The sequence below is a fragment of the Podarcis muralis genome, chromosome 2 (assembly GCF_964188315.1).
Source record: "Podarcis muralis chromosome 2, rPodMur119.hap1.1, whole genome shotgun sequence".
Taxonomy (NCBI): domain Eukaryota; kingdom Metazoa; phylum Chordata; class Lepidosauria; order Squamata; family Lacertidae; genus Podarcis; species Podarcis muralis.
In genome coordinates this window covers 99,692,063-99,714,711 of record NC_135656.1, presented here as the reverse complement: position 1 = coordinate 99,714,711, position 22,649 = coordinate 99,692,063, and the positions used below count along the sequence as shown (strand labels likewise).

General features: G+C 46.4%; 1 protein-coding gene across 1 annotated transcript in view; it reads right to left on the bottom strand.

Moving 5' to 3' along the window:
• PRICKLE2 (prickle planar cell polarity protein 2) overlaps positions 1-22,353 on the bottom strand; it is a 255,852-nt gene extending 233,499 nt beyond the window's left edge. The window contains exons 1-2 of the mRNA XM_028719492.2: positions 22,154-22,353; positions 21,399-21,484 (exon numbers count right to left, since the gene is read on the bottom strand). Of these exons, the coding sequence (XP_028575325.2) occupies positions 21,399-21,484; positions 22,154-22,195 (128 nt within the window). The 5' untranslated portion in view covers positions 22,196-22,353. The remainder of the gene's footprint in view (positions 1-21,398; positions 21,485-22,153) is intronic.
• Between the last annotated feature and the right edge of the window lie 296 nt (positions 22,354-22,649).

Genomic DNA, 22,649 nt, shown 5'->3' with positions numbered 1-22,649 from the left:
CCAACACAAAGGGTATTTCAGACGCCTTTCTCTTTTGGGGTAAATTGGGTGTGCAAATGTGGAAAACCCATATGGAATTGTAGAACTGTAGAGCTGGAAGGGACCATAAGGGCCATCTAGTCTGACCCCCTGCAATGGAATCTTTTTGCCCAACGTGGGGCTCAAACCTACAACCCTGAGATTAAGAGTCTCACGTTCCACTGACTGAGCTATAGGTTTTCCTACGTCTTGAAAAAGTTGACTAGCAACTGCAGGGATCTCTGATTAGAAGCAGGACCATGGTGATGGAGAAGGGAGTTTAACCTTGATCAAAATTGCTGTTTCCCCTATTAGCATCAGTTACCTTCACAATTCTTCCTGTGGATCAAATAGCAGTTTTGGGAGAGTTTAAGAAGGGAAAATGGTGTGTGTGTGGGGGGGGATTAGCCTCCCTCCCACTAGCATTGCATTGCTGGCCCAACCCACAGATTCCATTAAAGTGTTTTAAAAAATGCGGAATATTGTATTCTCAGATCTCCCAATTCATGATTAGTGGCACCCTAAGCTTTGAAAGGCGCTGGGACGTGGATGGCGCTGTGGGTAAAAGCCTCAGCGCCTAGGGCTTGCCGATCGAAAGGTCGGCAGTTCGAATCCCCGTGGTGGGGTGCGCTCCCGTTGCTCGTCCCAGCGCCTGCCAACCTAGCAGTCCGAAAGCACCCCCAGGTGCAAGTAGATAAATAGGGACCGCTTACTAGCGGGAAGGTAAACAGCGTTTCCGTGTGCTGCGCTGGCTCGCTAGATGCAGCTTGTCACGCTGGCCACGTGACCCGGAAGTGTCTCCGGACAGCGCTGGCCCCTGGCCTCTTGAGTGAGATGGGCACACAACCCTAGAGTCTGGCAAGACCGGCCCGTACGGGCAGGGGTACCTTTACCTTTAAGCTTTGAAAGGGGAACAGTATTGTTTCCATTTTACAGAAGGGGAATGTGGAGGGTTTAGAGGAGGGGTCGTTAACCTGTGGCACTGCACGTGCTGCGAGTCTTCCGACCCCATCAGCTCCAGCCAGCAAGGCCAATGGTCAAGGGTGAAGGGAGATGTGCTCCAAAAGCATCTGGAGGACCGCATCTTAGGGTGGTGTGGAGACTCCAGACCAGAACATGCATTTCAGTCCCCACAGTAAAGTCTTCAGAAATTGCATACTCAAGTCAAGTGACCTGGGCCCTGACATAATCAAACTAATCAACACAGATTTCTGTGTGAGCCTATTGTGAGTTTCCACATATCATTCCGGCAGACCCCTGGAATTTTGTACTGAGCAGAACAAATATACTGTACAAGACACGCTGTTATTGTTTGGGCCTGAAAGTGCCTCTTCCCTGTAGCTCATTTAGGGCCTCAGAAGCAGCCTTCACATGACACTTGGCTGAACTGAGCAGAGCTGTGTGCGAAGGGTCTCTCAAAATTCCCCCCCTCCTCCTCTTTGTGGACGGAGAAATTGGGAGACCATCTCAACAAATTTCTCCAAGGGAAATGGAAAATCTCTTAACATTTTTTCAGGGGCAGGGCAAATGTGAAGGCAAAGCACCTGCTTTTCACACAGAACATCCCAGGTTGAATTTCTGGTGCCTCCAAGCAGGTGACTCGGTAGACGGCAGCTTGCTGTGTTCCTTTTCAAAGGATCATAGAGTTGTAGAATCGTACAGTTGAAGGGACGCTGAGGGTCATCTAATCCAACCTCTTGTGATAAAGGAATCTTTTTTGCTCAATGTGGGGCTCAAACCCATGACCTTGTGTGCTCTACTGAATGAGTAGCACAGCCTCTTTCTTTTTTGTTGTTGCAAGAGGCAACTGCGTTGGCAGCCTAGATGCCATGGTGCATTCTCCACTGAGCCCCATTTCTGGTGTCATGCCAGGGCACTGTTGGAGAGGAGATAGTGGGGGCCTACTCATGAGAAAAATGGCAGAGGATATGTTTCTTCTTATTTTGCAAAGCAGCCTTCTTTTATTAGTGGGGGTGAGGATCTTCTGAGAGATTTTGGCTCAGCTCTACTAAGTTATTTATTGACAGGCTACAACTTCAGGGGGACGTGGGTGGCATTGTGGGTTAAACCACAGAGCCTAGGACTTGCCGATCAGAAGGTCGGTGGTTCAAATCCCTGCAACGGGGTGAGCTCGGTCGCTGCTCCTGCCAACCTAGCAGTTCAAAAACACATCAAAGTGCAAATAGATAAATAGGTACTGCTCCAGTGGGAAGGTAAATGGCATTTCCGTGTGCTGCTCCGGTTCGCCAGAAGCGGCTTAGTCATGCTGGCCACATGACTCAGAAGCTGTATGCCGGCTCCCTCAGCCAATAAAACGAGATGAGCGCTGCAACCCCAGAGTCGGTCACAATTGGACCTAATGGTCAGGGGTCCCTTTACCTTTACCTTACAACTTCAGGAGAGAACAACATCATGAGAGGGAAGTTTGCAGCTACCCAGCTTACTGCCTCTTACAATGAGTTGTTGCAGAAGAGGGATTGTGAGCAGAGGAGGGGTGTATCTAGGTCCAAGGTGAAACCGTCAAGCTCCCTTGTTATTTTTGCTATTGCCAGGAAGTGCAATGTGGTCAATGTAACCTTGCAGTGTTTACAGAAATGTCTATTGTTATATTGTTATATTTGCTATTATGATGTTTTATTGTGTTATTATGAAATTGTTGAGTTTGAGATGTAGCCCTGTTTTCTTTGTCATAAGCTGCTTTGAGCACGATTCTCTTTCTGGAAAACCAGCATACAAATAAAATTAGGAACAAATGAGGGAGTGAAACTTTCGCAACATAAGCCCCGTGCATTTTTAGCGGGGTGGGGCGGGGAAGGGAAGGAGAAGGTAAATGGCTGCCCTCCAGATGTTATTGGACTACAACTCCCCACAGCGTCAGCCAGCATGGTCACTGGGAGTTGGACCATCAATGCTGGGAGTTGGACCACCAACATCTAGAGAGCACCAGGTTGACTACCCCTTAGTGAGTTAAGGCATGGGGCAAGCAGGTGGGAGAAGGGTAAGATGTAATGGCTTCCATTAGCAGGGATGGAGAATGACTTCCCAGTGGAGGGCTGGACCTAGAAGCGGACGACCCCCTATAGGGCCACCCACCTTTCAATCACCTGATGTCATACAACATCAGCTGACTGAAACTTCAAGCCATGGCTGCAGATGAAGAACCAGGAGTGTGCTTTGAAGGAAAGGTGTGTGTGGTTCACCCTACAATGGCCTGGAGGGACTAATCAGGGCCACAGGCCAGCAGTTCCAACCACTTTCCTATATTGCTATCCCTTCCTCCATTTATGCCTCCAGGAAACCATCATCAGATCTGGAGGCCACATAGAGTTTAGTTTTGTGAAGACTATTATTATAGGCACAGATAATTGGGTCAATGGGAAGAGATTCATCTCGAGAACAAGCACATATGTATATGTACTTTCCCTGTGCAGAGTGAAAATGTCACCTTAGCTCAGAAGCTGAACAGCGAGTGACAGAGCCCGGCATTTGGAGGCTGCAGCAAATCCTTGTCAGCCTCAAATGCCGTTTCATGTCCTTCCGCAGCAAATTACAGACGCCTTCGGATAACCTGGCTCCCATATGCTGAGGGCAGGATGGAACAGGAAGTCACTTGATCTTCCTGTTCCTGCTACTCCTAATAGGTTTCCTTGCTGGTATTTAAAAAGGATGTTCAGAGACTGTGAATAACAATATGGCTCTATCGTCATTGGCAGTGCTCATTGTTCCTTTCTCTAGTCTGTGGATCCTCCTTGGATTAGATTTGCTGGATTTTATGTTCTGCTAATTCAGGAAGCCCTGGGTGGTTTACCAAGATCTAAACAATGCTGAATATTCAGGAAGGATTCAAGACCCCATTGTAATAGGCAGTGAATATGAATATATAGTATTGGTATATGCACACACACACACACACACACACACACACACACACACAAAATATCTGGGGTGAAAATATGCATGCTACTTTCCTCATTTTGCTTTTAGCAAATTTTATTGATTCAAACTAATTAATGTATTCCCTTTTAAAGCCAAATGCCAATTGTTCTCCATCAGTGACAAAGGGAATGGCAAGCATCTTTGAGACAGAATTTTAATGGAAATACAGTGGTACCTCGGGTTAAGTACTTAATTCATTCTGGAGGTACATTCTTAACTTGAAACCGTTCTTAACCTGAGGTACCACTTTAGCTAATGGTGCCTTCCACTGCCGCCGCCACACCTCCACCGAGTGATTTCTGTTTTCATCCTGAGGTAAAGTTCTTAACCCGAGGTACTATTTCTGGGTTAGCAGAGTCTGTAACCTGAAGCATCTGTAACCTGAAGCGTCTGTAACCTGAGGTACCACTGTATTTATGAACTCCTTTCAGATGTGTTTATGTGTGACAGCCTTGCTGTCATTTTATGCCCCTAGCCTAGCGCCTTCCTTGACTCCGAACTCCCCAAGTTGCCTGGGAAATTATGCATAGCGGAAGCTCTGGGATACAAGGCAAGGAAGGTGCCATTGCTGTCTTCTCCTTGCATTAATCAATAGCAGGGGCTCTTGCCAGTTATGCGTAAGAGTGTGTGAGCACCCAGAAACGCAGGTGGCTTCCCCTTTGAAACAATCATGGCACATCCTGATTTGGCTTACCTAAAAGCCTGCTGAAGGACACTCGATGCCCGATGCACTGGAGGGAAAACACATTATAGGTACTTGGGAACATAGGAGGCCTTCTTACATCCAGTCAAACCTTTGGTCCATCTAACTCAGTTGTTGACACTGGCAGGCAGTGGCTGTCGAGGTTCTTGGGCAGGAGTCTTTGCCAGCCCTGCTTGACAGGGATTGAACCTGGGATGTTTTGGGTGCAAAAGACATGCTTTGACGCTAAGCTACAACTCTTCCTCTCAAACACCTACATTTGTTTCCATCAGGGTTAGGAATCTGCACCCAGAGCCAGTGTGGTGTAGTGGTTAAGAGCGGTAGTCTCGTAATCTGGGGAACCGGGTTCGTGTCTCTGCTCCTCCACATGCAGCTGCTGGGTGACCTTGGGCTAGTCACACTTCTTTGAAGTCTCTCAGCCCCACTCACCTCACAGAGTGTTTGTTATGGAGGAGGAAGGGAAAGGAGAATGTTAGCCGCTTTGAGACTCCTTCGGGTAGTGATAAAGCGGGATATCAAATCCAAACTCTTCTTCTTCTTCTTCTTCTCTTCTTGTATTCCACACATACTTACCATATCTTTTGCTCTATAAGACTCACTTTTTCCCTCCTAAAAAGTAAGGGGAAATGTGTGTGCGTCTTATGGAGCGAATGCAGGCTGCACAGCTATCCCAGAAGCCAGAACAGCAAGAGGGATCACTGCTTTCACTGCACAGCGATCCCTCTTGCTGTTCTGGCTTTTGGGATTCAGAATATTTTTTTTCTTGTTTTCCTCCTCCAAAAACTAGGTGCGTCTTGTGGTCTGGTGCGTCTTATAGAGCGAAAAATACGGTACATTCATCACTCATAGTAGGAAAATGTAGCTCTCACATAAACTCTTGAGTACCTTATCCACATCTTTGTTCTTGGAAACCCCTCTCCGTCGGCTAACTGAGCCTCTAAGGCAGACTTTCTCAACCTTGGGTCCCCAAATGTTTTTGGCCTACAACTCCCATCATCCCTGACCTGTGAGCTAGGGATCATGGGAGTTGTAGGCCAAAAACATCTGGGGACCCAAGTTTGAGAACCACTGCTCTAAGGGTTTTCTACCTCTGGATGTCAGTGTTTATTCCTAGCTTGTTCATTCCTGGTCTGAAGGCCTGGCTCTCAGGTCAGCCTACGTTCTTCTACTTCTAGTCAGCCTGGTTCTTTTCCCTAAAGAAACAATGGCTTCTTCTCTCCCACAAATTCCTTGTCCCTCTCCCACTTTCCTCTTGATGGGTTGCAGAACCATCACTGCATCTCCCCTCTTAGTGGAAAAACAGTGGTGGGCGTCAATAAGGAAGTGTCTAAACCAGAGATGCAACAGCAGACCCCACTGTCCTCCAGCAAACCCATATTCCTGACAGATCTCCTTAAAATAAATGATGGGGCATCTCTGTTGCCAAGGCCAGAGGAGGAATGGCAAATGTTCATTTACATTATAAAACAGGGTGCATGGAGTTCAGACAACTTGTCACTGTTATCAGTTTGATCATAGACAGTAGGAAACTGGCCCATTTCCTCAAGTATGAAATGTGGGGGGACGACATTTTGTTTAGTCTAGCAGGGAAGGGATAGATGTCATCAGAAATGATCAGATTTGGGGCGGTCATTCCATGCCAATCAACATGTTAATACACACAGTGTAAGCTGCCGTTCCCCCAAAACGACGTTTATTTTTTTGTTAAACCACATCCCAAGATATAGAGCATGTGTAAATGGCGGAACACCCCTTTGACATCCAATACGGACAAAAAATCCTATTCCCTAATTTAAGTACCAGGTGAAGCCCAAGGCACCAAATGTTTACTGGCGGCTGTCAACGCCATATTCTCGGCTCCAGCGCCCGTTACACCAGCTGTGGATTTGCACAATTGATCTGAAAAGTAATTCAATCAGGCAGCTTTTCAAAGCCCCTTTAAACCCTTGAAATGTAATCCAGAGTAACTTGTAAGAAGTCAAATATTTTAGACAGAGTCGCCTTGTATTTGCCAAGCACAACGTGTACGCTACACCTGCTCCTTTGTCTCTTTCTCTCTCCCTCTCTCTCTCTCACACACACACACATCACTTTAATAAATAATAAAATAAAATAAACCAGTCTCTGAGCCCTTGCTGGAAAAAATGCTATACATAAAAAAGAAAGTTGCCCACCACTTTTTTTAAAAAATAAAGGCTATAGAAACCAAGCAACCAAGACAGGCCTCCTGCATAACCAATCTCTGTGCCTTTAAGAATTGCCCAGTATTGGGAAACTCTAGGGAGGAGATGTAACTCAATGGAGTGCAAATCAGGCTTTGCCACCTCCTTGCAGAGTCCATTTCAAAGAGATATTGGTCACACTTTTGAAGAAGACCTCTACTGGACAGCAACAGCAGGCGAACCTCCCTTCTAACAGAGGCAGTACAGTATTCAACATGGTTTTATTCCAGGGATCAGTTTCCTTTGGTTTTGCATTGATGGGTAAAGACATTTCTTCTCTCTCAGGCATTTCTTTGAGTGTTTTTCTTTCTAGCAGTTGGAGGTACATCCCCGCCCCCTCCTTCTGCTTTCACCTCCTTCTGTGGTGGTGAGACCCATGTTAGGGAATGCAGTAGTATTTAAGGCTTGAGTATTGTATCATACTGCACTTTGCTTTGAATGATTTTGCACTGTGAATTTTAGCATTATTTGTAAGCTGCTTTTCAACCCTTGCGTAAAGTGACTAGATAATAATAATAATTCAGCAAAGCTTTCTCATTTAACAAAAAAAAATTGCTTAGGAAAGTGAAGCAAGGAACTATAGACTGAAGTTCCTGTGGCTGATTTTTATTGTTACTTTACGAATGTACCAGAGAAAGCTGCATTTCACCAAATATCAGGTATAAGGTAAAGGTAAAGGGACCCCTGACCATTAGGTCCAGTCGTGACCGACTCTGGGGTTGCGCGCTCATCTCACTCTATACCGAGGGAGCCGGCGTTTGTCTGCAGACAGCTTCCAGGTCATGTGGCCAGCATGACTAAGCCACTTCTGGCGAACCATAGCAGCACACGGAAACGCCGTTTACCTTCCCGCCGGAGCCGTCCCTATTTATCTATTTGCACATGACGTGCTTTCGAACTGCTAGATTGGCAAGAGATCAGGTATAGTTCTGCCCTGATATTAGATACGACATCCCAACATCCAAGTTCACAACAAACTGCACTGAGCTCAGGCCGGCCCACCCATGAGGCAAGGTGAGGCGATTGCCTCAGGCAGCAAAATCCACAGGGACAACAGATCATGATATAGCTTTTAACCCTCCCACACACTTTTGGATCCTCACTCACCCCTTCTTCCCTGGCAGGGAGCAGGGTGCCAATTCATGGTTTGCCTCAGGTGTCAAAATATCTTGGGCCGGCCCTGACTGAGTTGCAACTATCCATTTGGATCATAGCCTCAATATGCTTCCCCCTATTTCAGCAGCAGAGGTTAAGTGCTCGAAACAGAAGTGCATTGCATTAGCCAACATCCAGGGGCCTCCTCTTAAGATTAAAAGCTGCTTTATAAATCAAATCCAGCAAAGCTGAGCAGACTGTTCCAAAGCATGTTACTCATGAGAGGAACGAAGTGCAAATGTGGGTGTGAAAAATTACAAAAATACTTGACGCATATGGGAGCAATAATTCAGGCAATTTTGGGTGTGTGTGTGTGTTTTCTTCCACCAGAAACAATTGCTTCATCATTCACTGTTATTCATTCCATTGCTACTTTGAACAGACACTTTTAACACCCCCTCTCTCTTTTTGCCCTTTGAAAATCTGTGCCAGTAGTCAAAGCAAAGACAGAGAATAAACCCAGTTAGCTGGGAGTCAGAATATTCCTGAAATTCTGCAAAGAAGAATTAGCACTTAAATGCTTCAGTTATTAATTGAACGTCTAAGAATGGGAGCATCTAAGACCCCGGCTCCTTTGTAGGGCATGGACCATGCATAAATCTTGGTGAGAGCAATGCAGCGAGTGGCCTCCTGGAGCCACGGTGGCAGAAAGAGTAATAACCACCACAAACAATGCTCTCACACAGATACGAGCCATGCTGCTGCCAGACAGGTCGCAGAATAGTGTGCCAGAAATGGTCGCACCGGTAGATCACAACAGGCAGAATAATAACTGAATGGTCTGTTTGTGCAGTGCTCAGGAAGACTGAATAAGTCGGCTAATTAAAATGAGGATTTCTGCACGAATTCAAAATGGTGTCCTGGATGTAGAGGTATGAAAGTGCTAAGAGGAGCCTTGCTGGATCAGACCAATCTAATCCCAGCACCATTTCCCCACACACAATGGCCAACCAAATGCCTTTGGCAGGGCTGGGGAACTTTGGACCCACCAGATGTTGCTACACTACAACCTCCACCATCCCTGACGTTGGCCATGCAGGCTGGGGTTGATGGGAATTTGAGTTCAACAACACCCGGAGGGTAAAATGTTCCCCAGCTTTAGCCTTTGGGGAACTCACACCCAGGACACAAGAATAGGCCCTCATCCCCCTTGTGATTTCCAGCAATTGGTATATTCAGAGACATGGTGCCTTAGGTAAGCTGTGGAGAACCTTTGGTGCTGCACTGTTGTTGAACTGCAACTCCCATCTACCATAGAAAGCATGGCCAATGGCCTGAGATAATGGGAGTTCTGGTTCAGCAATGTCTGCAAGGCCAAAAGTTCCCCACACCTGCCTTAGACCCTGGCAGCGGTCTATAGCCACCATGCCAACAGGTGTGCCAACTCTATCGAGCTGAGGCCTCTACAGCCCCCCAGTGTCTGCTGGGATGGGGCTCTGCACACACACACACACACACACCCATTTTGAGGGGGTCCAGGAGGCCTGGCGGGATGCCACCCTGGGCAGAGCAGTGTTGGGAGACGCTGTGCAGGCCAGTGCAGCCTGGTGGGCAAATGGCCTCATTGGCCTCTCCCAATGCGACAGTCATCGTGCCAATGTGCATCACGCATGTGACATCAAACACACGCGCACACACACACACACACACCCAATGTCGACTGCCACTCAGCGCCTGTGGTAGGCAACATCCAGATTCCAAGTGGCTTAGCAAGTATTTCCAGTTTGGCTTTGTTTAAAATAGATCTGGGTTGGTTTTTTAACTGGCTTTTGCTGTTCTTTAAATTTTATTCAAGACAATTGCACAGAAGGCGATTAAGAAATTTGTAATAATAATTTCCAACAGCTCCATTAATGGGATGCCACTCGTTGATATTAGACAGAGTAGCAAAAGGGAAGATAGTCAAGAGCATGGGTAGGCAAACTGAAGCCCGAGGGCTGGATCCGGCCCAATGGCCTTCTAAATCCAGCCCATGGATGGTCTGGGGATCAGCGTGTCTTTACATGAGTAGAATGTGTGCTTTTATTTAAAATGCATCTCTGGGTTATTTGTGGGGCATAGAAATTCGTTCATTCCCCCCCCCTTCAAAATATAGTCCGGCCCCCCCACAAGGTCTGTGGGACAGTGGACCGGCCACCTGAAAAGTTTCCTGGCCCCTGGTCAAGACAAAGTTGGCTTTCTTATGTGCTACACAGCAATATCCAATTTTTGATTTAGGTAACTTAAATCCATTGATATTCTGATTGTAACATTTGACATTTTATGTTTTTATATTCTGCTGGAAGCCGCCTGGAGTGGCAGGGGAAACCCAACCAGAGCAGGCGGGGTATAAATATAATCTGTGTTTTTTTCCTTTAAAAAAAAAAATGTTTAGGGGTACTCTCATTTGTCTACTCATATTGAAATACTGCCCCTCAATGAGGCCAAACTTAGATTCACAAAATGTTTAGGGGTATGTGTACCCCTGCGTCCCCCCCAGAAAAAAGCACTGAATATAACAACAACAATAACTTAGTAACAATGGCTGCAATTCTAACCATGTCTATTCAGAAGCAAGTCTCATTTAATTCAATGGGGGTTACTTCTTTTTAAATAGAGTTCGGATTGCAGCCTAAATTGGATGCCACGCATTGTAACCAACTAGGCGTGCTGGGTTGGACCTGAGAAGACAAGGGGTAAGTTGCAATAGGAGGCGCCTGGTGTGGTGAATTCTTGACAGTCCAAGATGATGGGATGGCAGTGAGAGGCAGATCCCAGCGCTCCCTCCGCCAAGTGTGCAAGGACTCAGGAAACTGGAGCTCTAATGTGATTGTTACACGTGCCAGTCAAGAGTCTTCCGCACTCTCACCCTGATATTTTAAGCTACTGCAAAAAAGGAAACATAACTATGGCAACAACATTTCCAGCCGGCAGAGTTTTAGCGGCAGCACCCTCCTCCCACACAAGAATGCAATAAAGATCCATGAGGTGCCTGCACACACATTGATCAGAAAATACCAGGCCCCAGCCAGAATATTTTACGGCCCGCAACAAAAGGCAGTGGCGCATTTAACTTCAAATCATGTCCATCTGAATAGGCCATTTATTATCATCCTCAAAAGGCCTCAGGATGGCAAATGCAGCTTGCCTCATTCATCTCTAGCTAGTAACCATTTGTTGCCCTTAAAGGTTTAGATATTCATCCTAATTGCATTAGGGACAGGCTGTACATTCCCTGCCCTATTCTCTCAGCAGACCACCGCTTTTTTCCCTGGGCCTTTTTTTGTGGAGAGAGGAGAGCATTATGCAAAAGGCACTCCTAATAGCCATTCAGCCACCCAGCTCCAATGACAGCTTTATTCAAGGCCCAAAGCTTGTTAACAAGCTGAATGGAAGGCAGATTAAGGCAAAGCACATCTGATTAGGAAACAGCAACCTGACTCCCTAGGAGTTAGCAGGATTTCACTTCCACACACAATGCCACCTTCTCCAAGTGCCACCACAGCTACTTCTCCTCATCTGTTTAAAAAGGGGGGGGGGTGGATACAAGGACATCCCTGGGACTTTCCACAACATATGCAGATGAATATTTCAGATCTCAGCTGGTTTGCAGATGATTTTCTGTGTGGAAAATTCTCAGGTATTTAAAATAAGAACGTGTTTGGTTAGCTATGAAGCATCGCAAGTCAACTGCTATGGCGCGGACAGGTATTCAGATATTCTGACATATACAAACACACACACACACTAAAGGAACAACTCCAGAGATTCAGAGCAAGCGCAGAGAAATTAGGGGCAATTCCAGGTGATCTTTCTTTTCTTTTCAAATTATGGATTCAGCATGCCCAACAACAACAACAAATCTAACAGGAGCTTCAGCACCACCCACAATGATCACTAGCTAGTCCAACAAGAAGGAACTGCAACAGAATGTTGCAGCGAGAAGCATTACAAGCTTACGATTCCAGCTGCTGTGATCAATCCTCTCTCCAAGCCCATTTTGGTTGCCCCGGCGTTCCATGGCTACTGAGCATGCTCAGTCCTCATTAAGTGCTTTCTGAGGCTCCCCCCTCGATTTAAAGTCTCACTCCCTATATTTATTTATATATTTGTATTTCTGCAAACTTTGCAGTTCCGCTAGCCCGATTCTGTTCTTCGCTCTTGGGCCAGCTTGGTGCCATTCCAGCTACATAAGCAATGCCACACATAGCCTGAACATCAGAAAAAAGAGGCATAAGACCCCAGAGCGCTGCTACGAGTCAAAACAAGACAGTTCTGGGAAATGGTCCATTTTTAGCACAGTGTTTAGGCTCCCTGATGGAAATATCTGAACCCCCATATTCCAAAGGGGGTCAAGGGGTCAGTGAGGTCACCCAAGACCTAGGGGTCAGTGAGGTCACCCAAGGGGACGCCAAAATCACGCTTCTCCACTCCGGTTTGGTTCCTCTGACAGTCTGGGGCACCAATACATCTCCTTGCCAAGGGAGCCAGTGTGGTGTAGTGATTCAGAGCGGTAGACTCATAATCTGGGGAACTGGGTTCGCTTCCCCGCTCTTCCACATGCAACTGCTGGGTGACCTTGGGCTAGTCACACTTCTCTGAAGTCTCTTAGCCTCGCTCACCTCACAGAGTGAGTGTTGTGGGGGAGGAAGGGAAGAGGAGATTGTTAGCCACTTTGAGACTCCCTAGGGTAGTGATAAAGCGGGATATCAAATCCAAACTCTTCAAGGGTACAAGGGAGCCTGAGTATGTCTCTGAGTGGGACTGCTAAAGAAATGGTTTGGTCTAGACTTACATACCTAAGATAAGGTTATCAGTTATGAAGATGATGTATAGATAGTATTTGACTCCTGTAAAATTAGCAAAGATGTATCATAATTGTGATAATACATGTTGGAAATGTAGAGAAAAGGAAGGAACATTCTTTCATATGTGGTGGACCTGTCCCAAGGTGAAAGACTTCTGGGAAAAGATTTATAATGAATTGAAAAAAATGTTGAAATATACATTTATAAAGAAACCAGAGGCCTTTCTTCTTGAAATAACAGGTTTGGAATTGCCCAAGAAAGATGTCAAACTATTTTTGTATGTCACAACTGCGGCTCGTATTTTGTTAGCTAAAAAGTTGAAAACTCAAGAATTACCAACAGTAGAAGAATGGCAGATGAAGATGTTGGATTTTTTGGAGCTAGCCGATCTAACCGGAAGAGTCCGTGACCAGAAGGAGGAGGAACACCACGAAGAATGGAAGGAATTTAAAGATTATTTAGCTAAATTTGTTAAGCTAAACTAACTGGAAATAGCTTCCAGATACTTAATGGGCTTAGGATTGTATTTATGTTAACTGATAAAATAATATGTTTATTACAAGAAGGAGAAGATTTAAAGATATTCATGTTTAATTTATAGGGTATCAAAATTGGGATTTGGAAAACCGTTACAAGGATTTGCAATGAAATTCAACTAAGGGGAAACGAGGAAGTCGTTTTACAAAGTTTATAACTGTTATTTTCAATAAGGTTATGATTTATGTTTGTTATGTTTTGTTATGTTTTGTTAGTTTTGTGTTTTTGTTTGTCATTAATATTGTAAAAACTAATAAAATTTTTGGAGAAATAAAATAAGATAAGGTTATCAGATTTTTTTCAATGAATCCGGGGACACTTTTCAACTTCAATGGATTTTGTATGGGGACTGATTTGTAAATCTGGGGACTGTCCCCAGGAAACGGGGACATCTGGTATCCTTAATAAGAGGTCATTTCCCATTGTGCTCCAAAGTCAGCAGCAAGTGCCCACTTAAGAATACCATTTATGCTCAGCAAAATATCATTGAAGGGTACCCTCCACCCCACAAAGCTTAAGGCCAAATGGTTTATGGAAGCTTTCCCAATATACATACAGTCGCACCTCGGTTTTCGAACAGCTTAGTTCTCGAACGTTTTGGCTCCCAAATGCTGCAAACCCGGAAGTGACTGTTCCAGTTTACGAACTATTTTTGGAAGCTGAACATCTGACGGGGCTTTCCCAATATATATACAGTGGTGCCTCAGGTTACAGACGCTTCAGGTTACAGACTCTGCTAACCCAGAAATATTGCTTCAGGTTAAGAACTTTGCTTCAGGATGAGAACAGAAATTGTGCTCCAGCGGCACGGCAGCAGCAGGAGGCCCCATTAGCTAAAGTGGTGCTTCAGGTTAAGAACAGTTTCAGGTTAAGTACGGACCTCCAGAACGAATTAAGTACTTAACCCGAGGTACCACTGTACTTCCAAGGTATGACTGTATTTTGTATTTAATCCCAAGATTGGGGGTTGAGTATGTATTATGTTTCAGTCTTGGGCTCTGCTGTATAATTAGAGGGTCTTACATCTTTTGTAAGCCCGCAGCATGTCCCCTCTTTCTGTCAACATCAGTATTATGACAGGAGATGGGTGGCTCCAGCCCCTCTCCCATCTTCCCTCCCATCCACTCTATTAAAAGCCAGCTTTTGGAAGGTTGGCAGGCCAGTGGGATCTCCTAGCGAACAGCAGGGAGAAGAGGTGGTTGCCAGCACAGACACAGAGGAGGAAGGGGCAATGATGGCAGGGGCAGGGGGAAAGGAGGAGCCAGCATTGATGAGGGGGTGTTGATGGGCCCTCAAGACAACTTCCTGTTGCTGCCAATTGGCTGAACTATAACATGGTCTCTTCTCCCCCCCCCCCCCCGTCACTTGTATGGCTAATTGCTCTAATTGAAACTGTACTTTCAGGAGAATGTTTCTGAAAGCAATTTAAGGAAAGGACAGATTGTAAAACAGGCCACATCCTGTAAATTAAAATAACGAACTAGAAGTACGGTGCAAATTAGCTCTTAAAGGGAGAGGAATGAAATCACATAAAATGAAATGTGTGTCTCCGAAGAGAACATTTGGAATTACATTTTTCTTTTTTTCCTTTTAAGTGATGCATCCTACAGAGAAGGAAGAGAGAAAGAGAGATCCAGGAATATTTTTCAATCGTCAGTCAAGACATTCTCCTCCTTTCACGAAGGACTTTTAAACATCCCCTTTGATCTTCTAGCCACAGCAATTTTTGCCCGGGTTAATAAAACGGCAGCACAGATCATGGCGAAAAAGAAATCATGGCTAATTAGGAAGCATAAGGTTCCACATAATGATAATAAATGCACAACGCTTGCATCAGCAATTGGGACAATTTGCTTTCTGAATGTATCACAGGCTTAGAACTCTAGCCTCCCCGAGGTATCTTGTAAATTCCCATCTTTGAAGCCCCAAGTCCAATTTACATTTAACAGCAAAAACTGTACAGTTAAAAGATTACGAGAAAGAAGCTTAAGAACCCCAGTGGTTAATTGATCTAGCCTTGTTTCCTTAAGCTGTACATTCCCTTGAAACCTATTGTTTTCTTTTAGCTTTATCAAGCATTTTAATGTGGCTGAAACAGGCTTGTAGCTTTTTCCTCTGTGTACAAAACCACAAAAGCCAAATTATTCGGGGCTGTTCTGAACACCAGAACAGGCTGTGAAGAACTCCCCCCCCAAAAAAAATCTTTTCAGGCAAGGTAAGTGAGCAAGATGGCAAATTATAGATTAGATGCACAGAAAGTATAAAGCCATTCACACTGGAATAACTAGTCACCAATGGGGGCGCATAATCCCAACATCAGATTTCCTTCGGCACATATATTTCTAAGGGTAAACGAGAGTGTAATTGCTCAATAAATAAATAAATAAATAAATAAAGAACTTGATTCTGACTAAGGCTGCCTTCTTTGGCCCAAAGGCAGCATTCAACCTTGGCCAACCCGCTGAAGTCCACATGCTGGGAGTGGCCACCCATCCACAGTCTGCCTCCCCTCCTTAGTTGATTAGAAAAATTTGCTGGGGGGATTCAATCAGGCCTCCAGGCCATGGGTAAGTCATCCTAAGAACATACAAGGAGCCCTGCTAGGTCAGGCAAATGGCTCACCTAGTCCAGCATTCTGTTCTCACAGTGGCCAGTCAGGTGCCCATGACAGAAGTAAATAAACAGGGAATCCGCAAAGAGTGTCCCTATCTCCTCTAGCGAGCCAGCATGACCACAAAAGCAGGTCCCCACCCTCTTTACTGGGGAGAAGGGGGTGTCCCCTGCAGAGATGCTGGGCTTTGGGGTGTCCCAAAGGCCTCTGAAGCCCAGTGTAATATAGGAGATGATGTTCTGCCTCTTCCTCCTTAGGAGAGGGTCATGGTTCGTGGCAATGGCATATTTTGGCTGGTTCCTGAGGTGGGGGGAAGCAAGGGGTGAAGGAATCGTATCTCAAGGGTTCACAGTGAAACTAGTTGGCTGTTGATCCAGGGACTTCAGACAATGCATAATTAACATACAAAATTCACAGAATTGTAGAGTTGCATTGCAAGAATTTTAGCTAAAGCATCCATGGCAGATGACCATCTGAGCTCTGCTTAAAACCCTCCAATTTAATACTGCGGGTTTAGGTGGCTTTCAAAAATGAACCACCACATGTTCACACAGGTTAGGCACATATGTCATCTTGGATGGAAGAGATGAAGCTCAGTTGGGTGATGGCGCTTGGTATAACAAGGTCTTGGGTTGGTTCATTAATATAGTTAAAGAAAGGGCGTCTTGGAAGGTCTTCTCCTCATTTAGCCCCCCACAAGGTTAGGCCGAGAGAGACAGTGGCTGGCCCCCAAGGTCACCTGGTGAGTGGGTGGTTTGAACCTTGATCTCCTGGGGTTCGTGGTTGAGTGGGGAATTGAACCCTGGTCTGCCAGGTGCTGGTCCAACACTTTGAACCACTGCACCACACCAGCTTGTCTTCACCTGCAGAGGCAGAGACAGCCCAGCAGAACTGCAGCACTGCTACGAAACGGGATGCAAATAGATCTTCTCACATCCGTGCAGCTCTGATACCTCCACATTGCATATTGGAAAAGGTCTCCTCTCTGTGGCTCTTTTTGTCCCTTTGGTCAGCTCCGTGGATGAGAACAAGTGCAACAGCTAGAAGGGACCCTGTGAGGTCTCTTAAGCCCTTCCATGTGCACAGCCTCAGCCCTGGACCATAGGAGAATTAGGTATCAGCCTGAGGTCACCCTACTGCCCATCCCCTCTCCAAATATTAGCCCTTGTGTTAACAAAACACAAATAAACATGGAAAAGTGCATAGAGCATGTCTCCTTTTGATTCATAGAGTCTTTTTCACTGTTTGTTTACATTTGGTAAGAGAGGAGAGAGAGAGAGAGAGAGAGAGAGAGAGACGGTGGATCATGTTCTTTCGTGCTATTGCATAGTGTTCGAGCAAGGTTTCTGTGTCAGCATCAGGTGGGTAGGTCCTTTATTTGTGTGTGTGTGTGTGTGTGTGTGTGTGTAATTTTTTTGGCATTGCAAGAGATTAGAGGGTTGCAGAGCTTCGTTGGTTGCATTTGGTTGGCTGCAGTGTGGTTTGTTTGTAAGTGTGTGGGAGGCAGGACAACACCTTCACCCTAGTGTGGCTCCCCTTTATCACATATTAGCCCTATACACCGTGAGGGGAACTTCTGAAAAGGACTATAGACTTCTTGGGTGCAGCCTGGTGGCCTGCATATGATGTTGGACTATAATGCCCAGCAGCTCCATATATCGAGAGGGCATGAACTTGGCTACCCATGGGCAGCTGTGCCATCAAATATGAGTGCGGGAATTGGAAGAAAAGCTTGGAACCATGCACTGTTTATTTTTATTTTTAAATAACACGAGTTTAAAAAAAACCTGTCCTCAAGATCGTCTACCAAATAAAAAGAGAAACAGAAAAAACATCTTTATCTACTTGCACTTGACGTGCTTTTGAAGATATATATATAATTGGGTTTTATGCTGATCCTTTCTGTGAATCACTCTGAGACCTCCGGGTATAGGGCGGTATATAAATGCAATAAATAATAACAATGATAATAATAAGTAAATATATGGAGGTTGCCAAGAATCCCTCCTGCATAAGGGCATCCTGTCAGGATGGAGCCACCACAGAAAAGGCTGTGTCTCTTGGCTAACCCACCCCCCCAGTAGGTCCATGGTAGCTTCTCTCCCTAAGATTTCTCAACAGCACTGCCAGGATAGTCAAGGCTGCAATGGCTCCTCCATCTAAGCAGGGCTTGCAGCCAGCAGTAGAAAACGTCCTGTTACAGCAAACTGCAAATGCACCCACTCAACCCACGGTGAATCATGTAATGAGACAGGCTGTACCATGGGGTTGCAGGAGTTTCTCACCCTACGGTGAGGCGGTTGCAAGGCGTTCTTGCAGAGAAACATGCAGATCTTGCAAAAAGATGCGAGGGCTGAGCTGCAAGCAGCTGTCAGAGGTGAGTCAGAGTTAAAGGACCGAAGCAGAGCCAGGAAGAAGTTATTCACACAAGAAGCCCTCCCGTCCAAAAGGGCCCAGTGGGGTGGGGAGTTGAAAATACTTCACTGATAAGATGTCCCAAGCTCTGGTTCTGATGGCTCACCACACAAAGGTGCCACACAAAACCAATGGCTCATCATGTTAAATGTTTATGTACTGTTTTTCAAAATGGGTTTTATAAATGTAGAGTGTATGACCACCTCTCAAAGAATACAGTAGTAATAAATCAGCTTGCGGATAATTGCACAATGCCTTACGGTTTTCAATAATATGCTTTCTTATGCAACGTCATACGATAAAACTAAATTAAAACCAACAAACCAGCCAATGGCTCCTGGCTCTATAGCTCAAGCCAGTAGAGCATGAGACTCTAAATCTAAAAGTTGTGGGTTCAAGCCCCACGTTGGGCAAAAGATTCCGGCATTAAAGGGGGTTGGACCAGATGGCAATTGTGGTCCCTTCCAATTCTACAATTATATGAGTCCCTAAAATTTTTTGTACCCCAAGCAATTGTCCTGTTAGGCCTCTCCCCCCCCCCACACACTATGCATCTGGGTAGGAATTATTATTATTATTATTATTATTATTATTATTATTATTATTATTAATTTATTTATTTACTTATAGTCCACCCCACTCTGGGTGGCTTCCAACAAAATATTAAAATACAATAGTGCGTCAAACATTAAAAAGCCTCCCTAAACAGGGCTGCCTTCAGATGTCTTCTAAAAGTCTGGTGGTTGTTTTTCTCTTTGACATCTGGTGGGAGGGTGTTCCACAGGGCGGGTGCCACTACCAAGAAGGCCCTCTACCTGGTTCCCTGTAACAAAAGCTGTTGTTGCCATCCTACAGTTCTGGGTCACAGTTAAGGAAAAGGCAACCGTGGTCAGAATCCTTAAGGTATATGACAGGGGTAGCCAACATGGTTCTCTCCAGATGTTGGACTTCATCTCTCATCAGTCCTGACTATTAATTTCTCTAGTCCAAACACATCTCGGGCAGGCAGGGTTACCAGCTTGGGGAAGGCTGGTGTATTCTTATTGACCTTCATGAATTTATATGGTGCTTGATTGCCAAAGCTTACAAGTATCAAAACCAATTGCAAAACAATGTAAAAGCAAGTAAATAAAAATGCCCAATCAAACCATTTCATTGAAACATTAAAATAAACATCCACGTTATTTAAAAATACAGTAAAGCAAGCACATTCGAACAGCGCAACAGTGAAGCACTCTCAGCGCATCCAGAAAGTCTGTAGCAGAGTCCAGAACTGCACTGGTGCTTCGAGAGGACCACTGCTTTTCCCAGCAGACGAAGAGAAAAGAAAGCTCACCTGACAACTGTAGCCACAGCAGTTTTAGGAATTCACTTTCCTCTCAAGTGGCCACAAAGGGGTTCGCACGTTGTATTCAGCAGGTGTCCAGCCTCTGTACACAATAACTGAGCTGTATAAATCAACAAGTGTACCCTCCTCCCAGAAGCAGATTTAGCGGAGTGTGAATTGATGCTTTTGAATTATGGTGCTGGAGGAGACTCTTGAGAATCTCATGGACTGAAAGAAGATCAAACCGAGGGAAATCAGCCCTGAATGCTCACTGGAAGGACAGATCGTGAAGCTGAGGCTCCAATACTTTGGCCATCTCATGAGACTCCCTGGAAAAGACCCTGATGTTGGGAAAGATGGAGGGCACAAGGAGAAGGGGACGACAGAGGATGAGATGCTTGGACAGTGTTCTCGAAGCTACTAACATGAGTTTGACCAAACTGCGGGAGGCAGTGGAAGACAGGAGTGCCTGGCGTGCTCTGGTCCATGGGGTCACAAAGAGTCGGACACAACTAAACGACAACAACAACCAGTTCAGTCACACTGGGCACAGAGCCTTGGGGGTGTCACAAGGGGCACCACAACTATGATGCAGAATGGAAGGGAGAGAGGCAGGGGGGTGAATTTTAGCGTAGCACGTGGCGCCGCTGTAATTTGAGACCCCAAAGGTCTGCCACTGCTTCTCCACACTTCTACATGCATAGAGACAGCTTCCATCTGTGTGAATTCTTTCTGTAACAGTTCCATTGCCCTCTTCAGCACTCATTTTATTTTTACTGGCTGATTTTGCTTGTTTATCCCTCCTCTCCTCCAAGGAGCTCAAGGTAGCATCCATGGCTCTCCCCGCTCTCCATATTGTCCTCACAACAACCCTGTGAGGTCGGTTAGGCTGAGAGATGGGGACTGGTCTCCAAGGTCAGTGAGTTTCATGGCTGAGTGGAGATTTGAACCCTAGTCTCCCAAGTCCTAGTTCGGCACCCTAACCACTACACCACACTATCGCTAGGAAGACAATACATCACTAATGAAGGAAGTTGTTTTGTTAATGGTTAAGTCAGGTAACCATCTTCAGACTGCGACAAAATATAGACCTCAAGGCTTCAACAGCCTACCAATTATTTGGTAACAAATGCAATTCTCAACCTCTGCTTAGTAGAGCATCTAGCTTGAAGACGACTTCCGGAAAATTCAAAAGACTGCACAATCTTTAGTGAAATTTTGGTCAGTATTGCCTGAATGTGGATTTCGGAGTTGTTGCTTTTCTTAAAATCAGAGGCATCTGTCAGTACCTGAAAACCTACAAACAAAGGGCAGGTCCTGCTCACAAATGAAGCACGCAGAGAAATGCCACTCAATGTTGTTCGTCAAAACTGAAGCAGCAGGAGTAATAATTATGGAACTTTGTGGTGAGACCTGGGGCAGATAATGCCACAGAGAACGATTGCAGGAAAGGATGATCACAAGCCGGAAAGAAGTCTTGAACAAACCCAACAGAACAGCACACCAATATGACAGGGAGGAATCAACAACACCAACCACCAAGTTTTATTATACGTCCAGAGATCACATTTTAAGCACACAAACACACACAGGGCATTAGGCTTTCCAGTGAGCTTGCACTCTGCCTCTCATTGTTTTCACAACTCCTTGGGGACTCTGTGTGTGTGTGAAACGTTTGTCTCCTTACCTCCATTTATGAAGTGCGAAGCCCGGACACTGGTCACCGCAGTTGTTGCAAGGCCGCTCTCGTTCCAGCTCACCCAAGGCGGTCAACTTCATTGAAGAAAAAGAAGGAACCCCATGAATACAAACAACATGCTCTCTGTCTCCCTCTCCCACCTCCCTGGCAAGAATGCGAGGGGGGGGGACAGACCCAACCTTGTTAAAGACGCACCAGCTGATTGCTCGCCCATTGATAAAATGAGGAGTAGATCTGTTTGCAAACATTTTTTTTTAATTATCTAAAGACAAATTTAATAAATCGCTCCATCGGGAAACGGCATCTTCCCTCCACGGAAGAGTAGCGCTGGGTGGTGGAAGGAGATGATTAGCATCTGAAAAGGTCCAGCTGGTGGGAAACTGACCCGGTTCTCCCCGCGCCTTGGACAAAGGGAGCAGCAAGTCAAGGCGCTGTGACCTAGCCATGGCTGGGGCTTTGCCTTTGGAAGCGGGTGGGCGCCACAGTGGGGCGGGGGTGCTGGACCAACCTGTTCAAAGGGTGGAGGGGCTGGAGAGGAGGTGCCCAGTGAGGCGCGATGCCCTGGCCAGGGCGCACGAGGGGGGTCTCTCTCTCGCTTGCCAGGGTGGGCTCGCTCTCCGGGACACGTTTCTTTCCCCCCGCCCAGACCACGACATCATCTTAGACCCGCGGCAGATTCCCCCCCCCCCCGCTCTCCCCCCATACACCGGGTCTCCCAGACCACGCGATCGTCGCGGACTCACCGATCGGCTGGAGAGGCGCTTCCTCGCGCTCCGGCTGAACATGGCAGCGGCGAGAGGGGGGCTGTCCGGCCGGCCCGGGCGCGCTTCGGCTTGGCTAGGGTGGCCACAGGGCGAGCCGAGGCTGCTGCGCCTTCCGAGCGAGGGGCCGCGGCGCAGCTGCTGGCGCTCCGCTTTTGCTTCCTCGCCACCCCCCCGGCAGGCTGTCCCCTCCCCTCGCAGCCCTGCCTGCCTCCCACTCGGCCCCCGGCTGCTTCCCCTCACGTGTCTCGGGCGCCCTTCACCGCCTGCTCCTCAATGCGCTCTAGCGCCTTGATGCTTCCCTACGCGTCCTGCCGCCTGCCTGCTCCCCCTCCTCCTCCTCCGGCATCTCCTTAGGGGGCCACCACCACCTCGCCTGCGTTGCGCTTTAGCGCGTTCCTGCGCTCTGGCTAGTTGGCACCTGGCGCCTCCAGTGTCCCCCCTCCATCCTCCCCCTTCTGCCTTCGCTTTCTCCAGG